Raw genomic sequence first — 9,438 nt, 5'->3', positions numbered from 1 at the left:
AAACAAATAATAAAACTTTCAAACGAATGCTAGATTTTTCATACAAAAATATAAATTCTCAACCAGAAATTTTTGGACTTAACCTTTAACTTCTCAGTTTAAAAATCAAGTTTGGACACAAAATAAGTATAAATATATAAATGGTGAATTCTTTAACGAAAATAATAGAATTTTTAATCAACAAGAATTATTTTCAACAAACGAGTTAAGTTTTAAGCAAATGGTTTCATTTTTCACTAAAAGATTAAAATTTTCAAACCATAATGAAGATTTTTCCGAAAACGTTCAATTTTCAAATGAATAAAATTATTTCTTTAAAGTTTGAATTTGGAACAAAATAATTGGATTCAAACGATATGAATTTTAAGCTAAAATGTTGAATCTGCAACTGGAACAGTTAAATTTTCATTTTATAAATTAGGTTTGAAACAAAATAAATATGAGTATTTAAATATTTAAATTTTTCACGAGAATGCTAGAATTTTGTACAAAGAAAAAAATGTTTTTTTTTCAACAAGAAAGACACATTGTCTACAAAACAGTTGAATTAAAAAAATTAATTTTCAAACTAATAGTTTAACTTTCACTAAAATAGTTCAATTTTTAACCTATGACGACTATTAAAAAAAGGGTTTTTAAGAAAATAATAGAATTGTCAACCAACAAGACGAATTTTTAATAAAAAGACACATTTTTGATAAAATAATTGTATTTAAAAAAAGGTAACTTTCAAGCAAATAGTTTAATTTTTCACTAAAATACTGAAATTTTGATCCCATTAGGAGGATTAAACAAAAGGTTCAATTGTCAAGTGAATAAAATTATTTTTAAGAAAAGTTTGATTGTAAAATAAAATATTAAAATTTTAAAGCAATCAATCAAATTTTAAAACAACAAAGATAAATTCTCAAGTAAAAAATAGTGAATATAGATCTGCGACTGATATTTAAATTTTTTGCTAAAAAATTAGGTCTAGAACAAAAAAAAATTTAAATAGACCAATTCTAAACGAAAATAATAGAATTTAAACCAACAAAACGAATTTTCGACAAAATACTAATTTTTGACAAAACATTTAAATTTTCAACGAAAAAGTTAACTTTCAAGCAAATAATTTACTTTTCTATTAGAATAGTTAATTTATCAACCAATTTAGACGATTTGAAAAACAGTTAAGCTGTAAAGTGAATAAAATTATTTTTTAGAAAGGTTGAATTTAGAACCAAATACTTAAATTTTTTAAACAAAAAAGATGAATTCTCAACTAAAATAGTTGGATTCAAATAAATAGATACAACTTAAACTAAAATTATGAATTATTGAATTTTAAACTAACAGCAATCGGAATTCTTAACCCAAAATGAAAGAATTTTTGTTTTTAAAAATTATGATGTAAGTTATTATAATCATATATATTTATTAATTATAAATTTATTTTTGGGACGAGAAACTTAAGAATTTTTACATAAATCCAGAAAATATGTTTTTTTTTTAAATTTAGGGTTTGAAATTCTTTACTTTCGGCACTCAATATTGATTAATTTTGATTGTTTACAGTTAGTAATTGCTTCGGTCTAAAAGTAGAATTATTTTTAAAATTTCTCACTTGTACCATACATAATTTAAATTGTCTCGTGGTGTAAGTTTTCAGTTTTGGGAGGTTTTTGCTTCAAGGCCATCGGAGCTTAACCTTAAAATAATTTTTTTTCATATTTTTTTTATATCCAACTTATGTTTAGACGAAAAGCCCTATCGAGTCGGAAATTTGGGAAATTAATTAAAAAGCACTAAGAAACGTTTGTCGAGTTCTAAATTTTTGAAATAATAAATAAAGTAAAAAAAATTTTATGATTGTAAAAATTTAGGACCAAATAAACGTGCTTCAGGGCCTCTTATTTAATTCACCAAATTTTGTAATCGATAACTCGCTTCGTGTGAACCTATTTTCGGTTTTTAAAAAATTTGAAAAAAAATCGAGGTCAGATTCCTACCTTAAAAAAAAGACCAGGTCCTGAATTTTTTATAATTATGAAAAAAGTTTTTTTTTGTAAATAATTTTTTTTTCAATTTTTCCTAATTATTAAAATTTAGGACCATAGACAACTTTCTTAATGCTTCTTATTTATTATCCCAAATTTTTAATTTGATGTGGCGCTCCGTGTAAAAATAAGTAAGGAAATTCTCACATGGCCTTAAACAAGATAATAATTCTCAATTTTATGTGTAAATTCGTCTATTTCAAATATTTGTAATTATAAACTATTCAACTTAAAAAATACTTAATTCTAAACTAAAAATACCTTTTAACAACATCAAACAAAGAACTTCTTGGACTTTAAAATCACCTGGATCTCATCAATAGTTTTTCCTCTAGTTTCAGGAGTCATAGAAAAAACAAAAAAAGTTCCAATCCCAGCGAAGACACTAAAAATCCAAAAAATTGTGCATCTTCCAATATCCACCAATAAAACTTGAAATCGAAATAGACAAAAGTACGAAAAAATCATATAAGAAACTTTGATAACCATCACAGCCATGCTTTTAACATCAGTCGAAAATAATTCTGCTTGGTAAAGATAAAAAAGATTCGCAGAACCAGCTGCAAATGCAAACTCGAAAGTTGCCATTCCCACAAGGGGCACCCAAGAAAAAAAAGAAAGTTCAAAATTCCGTTCTTCAAAATAAAAAAATACACCCACAAGTGCATGAGCAATGGTACCAATTATCCCAGAAGATAGAAGAAGAACTCTTCTTCCCATTTTTTCTATTATTTGTGTACTAATAATAGATGCAGTAAATTTTACAACTGTCAAAATTAATGTAGCCTTTTCAGGGTCTATCAGAGAACCTTTGTATGTTAGTAATTGTTGAGTAAAAGTCCATAAAATCATGTGACCAGAAAATGAATCCATGGCTGCTATACTTATTACAATAAATAAAGCTTTTCGATTATGTGACAGAGATAATAATTTCCATATCATTGATTTTTTAAAAATAAAAAATTTGGTTGTTTCAAGCTCCCCTTTTTCATGCTCCTCTTCTTCATGCTCCTCTTTGTCATACTCCCCTTTTTCATGCTCCTCTTTTTCAGACTCCTCTTTTTCAAATTCCTCTTTTTCTTTCTCCCCATTTTCTAGCAATAAGGGATTTAATTTCAATTTCATTTCTATCCCCTCTCGATAAATTTTTTCCATAAAATGGGGAGAATCTGGCACAAAGGAAAAGGTCGCAACAAAAATGGCTGGAATTGAGAGTAGAACTAAGTTCATACAATAGTATGATACGAAGGCCCCTAAGAACATTACTAGAAAGAATCCTAATCCCATTGAAAGATTCATAAAGACAATAAAAATTCCTCTTATTTTTGGACTACCAACTTCGGATAGGTAAATTGTTAATGCACAAATCGCTCCACCGTATCCAATTCCACCCAAAAGTCGAGCAATATATATTGTAGTGTGGTTTTTTGCTATTATTATTAAAACCCAAGAAATAATTTGTGGTATACTATAAAGCATCAATGTTCTTTTTCTTCCTAATTTTTCTATTATAAAGGGATTTAAAATGTAGCCGATTATGTAACCGATTGTTATTAGTGATGATATTCTGTCACTCTGTTCTGTTGTTACTGGAAGGGTTGAATTTATACTCCTTAAATAAGGAATCGCTGGTGAAGTCCAGGTTAATGCAGTTCCATATCCAATTGAGGTTAAGCAGCCTGAAATAATTTACTTTTGGTATCTAAAAATTTTTTTATAATACATGCACGATTACGATTTTGGCTCTGTTCAAGGCCTATGAATTGGGGCTAATGTTCTACTTTTTACTCCCTAGAGAGTAAAAAGTGACGCCAAAAGGGAATAATGAAAAGTATAGTTCTACGTAGCCGCATTTTACGATATTCAGCCAGTGATGTCAATGTTGGCACCCCGTGCTACTGCGGGTGCATTAGGGCTGCGCGCTGGTTTGCCGCCCTTGGCGCGCAATTCAAAGTTACTTTAAAACAATAGCTGTAATTTAAATAAATGACTATTAAACAATGAATAAGAAGATATATAAATTGTGTAACTTTTTATTTCAGGCAAATTCAAAAATGTACCTAATAATAAATTTTTTGTGAAATATAAGTCAGTCTTTAGAGTTCAGTGGAAATAAACTGTTATTTCTCAAATATATGTGTCATAAATTTTGTTCATCCCTGAAATTAAAATTTATATGCTTTATATACATTCTGCGCCAAGTGCGGCCAACCAGCGAGCAGCACTAACGCAAGCGCAGTAGCACCGGGTGCCAACATTGGCATCAGTGTATTCAGCCCACTCACCGTGGGAACTGTACAGAGATTTTGGTTGTAGATAATCCAATTTTGCGGTAATTTATGGAAAATTACCATATATAATTGATAAAATTACCATAAATTGGCTAAAATTACCGAAATTTCATATTAATTTCCGGAAATTGATAGACATTCTGAAATGGAATATTGGAAATTTATTGTAAGTTATCGTAAATTACCTGTTATTTTATCTTAAGTTACCAAAAAATTTCCGGAAATTGACAAAAATGTTTAAAATTGAATTTTGGATAATTGATGGTAATTTACCATATTTACCTGTAAAATTTCAATAAATAAAAGAAAATTTCTATAAATTTCCTGAAATTTTATGGATATTTTTTAATTGAATTTTGGGCAATTTATGGTATGTCATCCTATTCACCTGTAATATCACCATAAACTTTCGAAAATTTCCGGGAATTTGTAGACAATTTTTACTTGAATTTCGGACAATTTATGGTAGTTTACCATAAATCAACACAAAATTTCATAAATTTCCGGAAATTGATCAAAATGTTTGAATGTTGGGTAATTTATGATTGAAAATATCCAATAATTTCCGAAAATTCATGAAATTTTTTAATTTAATTTTGGGTAATTTATTTCAGGTTTTTATAAATTACCTGCAATATAAACATAAATTACATGTTATGTTACCATACATTACAAAAAAATTTAATAAGTTTACAGAAATGTATAAAAATATTTAGACTTGAATATTGTGTAATTTATGGGAAGACCATATTTAAATTTGAAATGTACAAAAATGAACGAAACTTTCCGGAAATTTACATACATTTTTAAAATGAATTTTTCCAATTTACGGTAGTTTACCATAAATCCCCTGTAATATTACCTTATATTACCAATATTTTTTAAATTGATTTTTTTTGATTGAATTTTTAAAATTGAATTTTAGGTAATTTATAGTAAATTGCCATATTTACCTATCAAATTACCATTACTGACCGAAAATTTGCATTAATTTCCGGAAATTGATAGAAATTTTTTTATTCAATTTTGGTTAATTTATGGAAGGTTACTATAAATTACCGGTAATGTTAGCATAAGTTACCTGTAATATTAACGTAAATTACAAACAAATTTAATAAATTTTGGAAATATTTTAAAATTTTTTAAACTGAATTTTGGGCAATTTATATTAATTTAGCATATGTATCATAATTGTAAAATTACCATGAATGACCAAAAATGTCAATAAATTTCGGAAAATTAATAGACGTTTTAAATTGAATTGTCAGCAATTTATGATAGGTTATTATAAATTACCAATAATTTTATAAATTTCCAGACATTTATCAATTGTTAGTCTTACAGGATTTATGGTAATTAACCATATTTACCTGTAAAATTACGATTAACTATCGAAAATTTCCATAAACTTCCGGCCATAATTCCCGTAATTGAGAAAAATGTTTAAAATTTAATTTTATGTAATTTATTATAAGTTACCATATTTACCAGTAAAATTTTCATAAATGAACGATAATTTTCGGAAATTTATAGACATTTCTCAATTTAATGTTGGGCAATTTATGGTGAGTTACCATGTCTACCTGGAAAATTACCATGAACTTTCGACATTTTTTTTAGAAATTTCCTGAAATTCATACACATTTTTGAATTGAAATTTGGGCAATTTACGATGGTTTACCAAAAATTAACTGTAATATTACCATAAATTACCATACAATTTCATATATTTCGGAATAAAAATGTTTAAAATTGAATTTTCGGTAATTTATTGTATGTTACCATATATTGCCTGTAATACTGTCATAAATTGTCAAAAAATTAATAAATTTCCGGAGGAAAATGTTATTAAATTTTGGGTAATTTATGGAAAGATCATATTTACCTATGAAATTAACATAAGTTACTGAAACGGTCCGAAAATTTACAAACTTTTAAAAAATAATTTTAAATTACAGAAAAACCGTTTTGAATTTTCTCAGAAATTTGAGAAAAAATTTTATTTTTTTTTTAAATTTTACAATATTCTTCAGAAGCTTCCAATTTTTTTTGTTTGCAATCTTCAAAAATCTATATTTTGTTTGACTTTTTTCTTTTTTAAATCTAAACAAGTTTCAAACTATTTCCGAATAATTTAAAACCCTTCAAATGTCTCTTAAACTGTCACTGATTTTATGGAAAATTTCATAATCCTGCAAAATTGAAAATTCTGTTAAAAAAAAAATATATTTTTAATTTAAGGAAATGATTTGAAATTTCTTTGAATAATTTTTAGGCATTATGTTAAAAACTAATTTGGTTAAATTAACGAAAACTTTAAAAATCGAAATTTTGTGATAGATTTATTTTAATCTGTACAAGTTTGCAATTATTTTAAAATATTTTCAATACTTCTGAATATTTCTTGAGCTTGCTCAATTTTTTTCGAATATTTTTTAAACTAGCAAATTTGACAATTTTTGCTTTGAAATGTTCTAAACTCTATTTTGCAATTTTTGAAAATGATTTGAAATGTTTTTGAATACTTTTTAATTTTTGCCTAAAATTAATTTTTCAAATTAAGGATCATTAAAAATTTTTTTGGGAATCGTAAGAACTTTTTTTTCGTTTCTCTTGAACCCTTTAAAATTTTTAAAAAGCTACTTTGTCTGAAATTCGATCAAATTTCTATTTTGCTTGAAATTTTTTTGAATCTGCTCATGATTTAAACTATTTTCGAATCTTTTGAAATCATTTAATTTTTATACAAAAATTTTAATTACTGCAAAATAAAAAAAAATGGTTTAAAGTCTTCCAAATTATTTTGGTCATATTTTTTAATGTTCAGAACCTTAAATTAATTGCTTAAGAAAAATAAAATACAAAATGTGTATACACTTTGTAAATTAACCTATTCTTAGTTTTTCTCTAAATCTTAATTTTTCTCGTCATTTGTCATTTGTGGAAGCAATTCTTATTTCCTGTCTATTCCTCTTTTTTGTTAATTTCCGGTTATTTCTTGTTTAGTAGATACGCTGCTAGTTTTTCTATTTCATCAACTTTGGAAAATAAAATAAAATTTTTAAAAATTTCCAAGTTTTTACAATTATAATTACAAAAGAACATTTTTCCTGAAACTTGGTTTTATTAATTAATTATTTTATTTAAATCTGTTTACCTATAATCGCAGCAACGTATTGTCGAAATTCGGAATCCCTTTTTCGAGGCATTTTCGCCTCTTTTGGGTTAACTTTAAAGCTTTGGAATTAAAAATATGAAATTTTTTATTTTATCTAGAATGATTAAATTCGATTAAATTTTTGTCTTGAATTTCAATTCTTGTTTCGTCTTTTAGCGAACAGCAACTAAAGTTGTGCCGTAAGTATAATATCCTCTTATTTGTTTTATCTTTGATAAGATTGATAAAAATATGAAAAAAGAGGCCCAGGATTGACTGATCAAATTAACTGAAAGATTTATTTTCAGACCACACTATAAACCTGAATGATGAAAGAATCACAATGTGTCAGAATGTCAGGGGAAATTTCATTGAATTTACTCATCTTTTTTGAGTCAATATTTAAAAAATTATTTCGAACTTAAATGAAATAAATAGAAAATCATGAGGACAAAGTACTGCTAACGTGCAAATACCTGGTTTTGGAAAAACACTGTTCACTGTAAAAAAATGAGTCTTCGTATTGTTGCAATCGTAAAAAAGATACACTTGAGTATTAAAATAATTTCGTTTAATTGTTATTAATTATGAAAATAGTTATTTCATGATTGGAAGAGATAGAGAAGATTTATCACACTCTATCTGTTGTTCAATCTGAATTCGCGTCAACCTTCTTTTATCTCACTAGCAAATTTAAATCCACGTCAATCTTTTCTATTTCCATCTATCTTTTTTTATACCCTTTTCTCTGTCTCAACCTATACTTTACATATGCACGTCAATCTTATTCTATCTCACTACCCACATAAATCCCTGCCTATCTTTTTCAATCCTATTTTCTTGATTTCATCATCTACAATGTTCATTAACCACAATTACCTAAAATCTCTCTGTCATACTGAATTTTCGTCTATCTTCTTAATGCACTTTTCTCTATCTCATCCTGCTCTTTGATCATCTAAGTCAATCTTTTCTATCTTCATCTATCTTTTTATATCCCCTTTTCCCTATCTCATTGTATCATACTTTTACCAAAGTCTATTTGTTTTTCCATCTGAATTCGCGTCAATATTTTTTTTATCTCACTCACCATCTAAATTTCCGTCTAACGTTTTCAATCTCATTTTCTTGATTTCATCAATTTTTATGTTTATCAACGTCAATCGTTTAATATCTCTCGGAAAATATAAATTTCTGTCTTTCTTTTTTATGCAGTTTTCTCGATCTCATCCTATTCTTTGTCTATCCGCGCCAATCATTTATGATCTCACTTCCAATCTAAATTCCCTTCTATCTTTTTTAATCTCATTTTCTTGATTCCACCATCTTCAAAGTTTATCAACGTCGATCACTCAATACTGAATCGCTTACACTTCTATTTTTTGCAGAATTTTCTTACAACTATCTCTTAAGAGTTTACATCCATCTACGCCTTATATCTAATCTACTCACTTTTATAGACTAGCCTTCCTCGCTTTGCCTCGCCTCGCATGCATGAAGCCATTTTCTCGCTATGCCTCGCGTTGCCAGCCTCTGCTTCCGCAGCTAACACCTAAGACTTATCTATCATTTAAAATATTTACAGATATCTTACACCTACTTCCTCTTCTATTTACATTCTTTCTTTCGCTATTCCTCTTCCTCCTTGTTTCTCTTCTTCTACATCCAACCCAGCATTTCCCTCACTAATGCTACTGTCCTTTTGTCCCCTCTTTCATGCAACAATACCGCCATGCTTATCCCACTCCTATCCACCTCTTCAAACTCCTCAAACCAGTGATCGACTTTTGTCTCCCCCTTCCCGCTCAATTCACACATTCTCTTCTCTCTATTAAACTAAAACTAATTCAAATCCTTTATGCAACCGCATCTCATTCTCGCTTTAGGTTCCTGACTCCTTGCTCTCGTTTCTTAATCTTCCCGCCCCTACGTCTGTTCTTCTTCTCTCACC

The 9,438-nt window shown here is 27.5% G+C and overlaps 1 protein-coding gene across 1 annotated transcript; it reads right to left on the bottom strand.

The window, feature by feature from the left end:
* Positions 1 to 2,312: 2,312 nt before the first annotated feature.
* On the bottom strand, positions 2,313 to 7,637 carry LOC117173731 (facilitated trehalose transporter Tret1-like). The gene is made up of 2 exons (XM_033362372.1): positions 7,488 to 7,637; positions 2,313 to 3,718 (listed from the first exon to the last, which is right to left on the bottom strand). Exons 1-2 carry the CDS (start codon positions 7,537 to 7,539, stop codon positions 2,313 to 2,315), a joined length of 1,458 nt encoding a protein of 485 aa, XP_033218263.1. The 5' UTR covers positions 7,540 to 7,637.
* Between the last annotated feature and the right edge of the window lie 1,801 nt (positions 7,638 to 9,438).

Source organism: Belonocnema kinseyi, chromosome 5 (genome assembly GCF_010883055.1).
Source record: "Belonocnema kinseyi isolate 2016_QV_RU_SX_M_011 chromosome 5, B_treatae_v1, whole genome shotgun sequence".
NCBI lineage: Eukaryota > Metazoa > Arthropoda > Insecta > Hymenoptera > Cynipidae > Belonocnema > Belonocnema kinseyi.
This window is presented reverse-complemented; position numbering and strand designations above follow the sequence as displayed.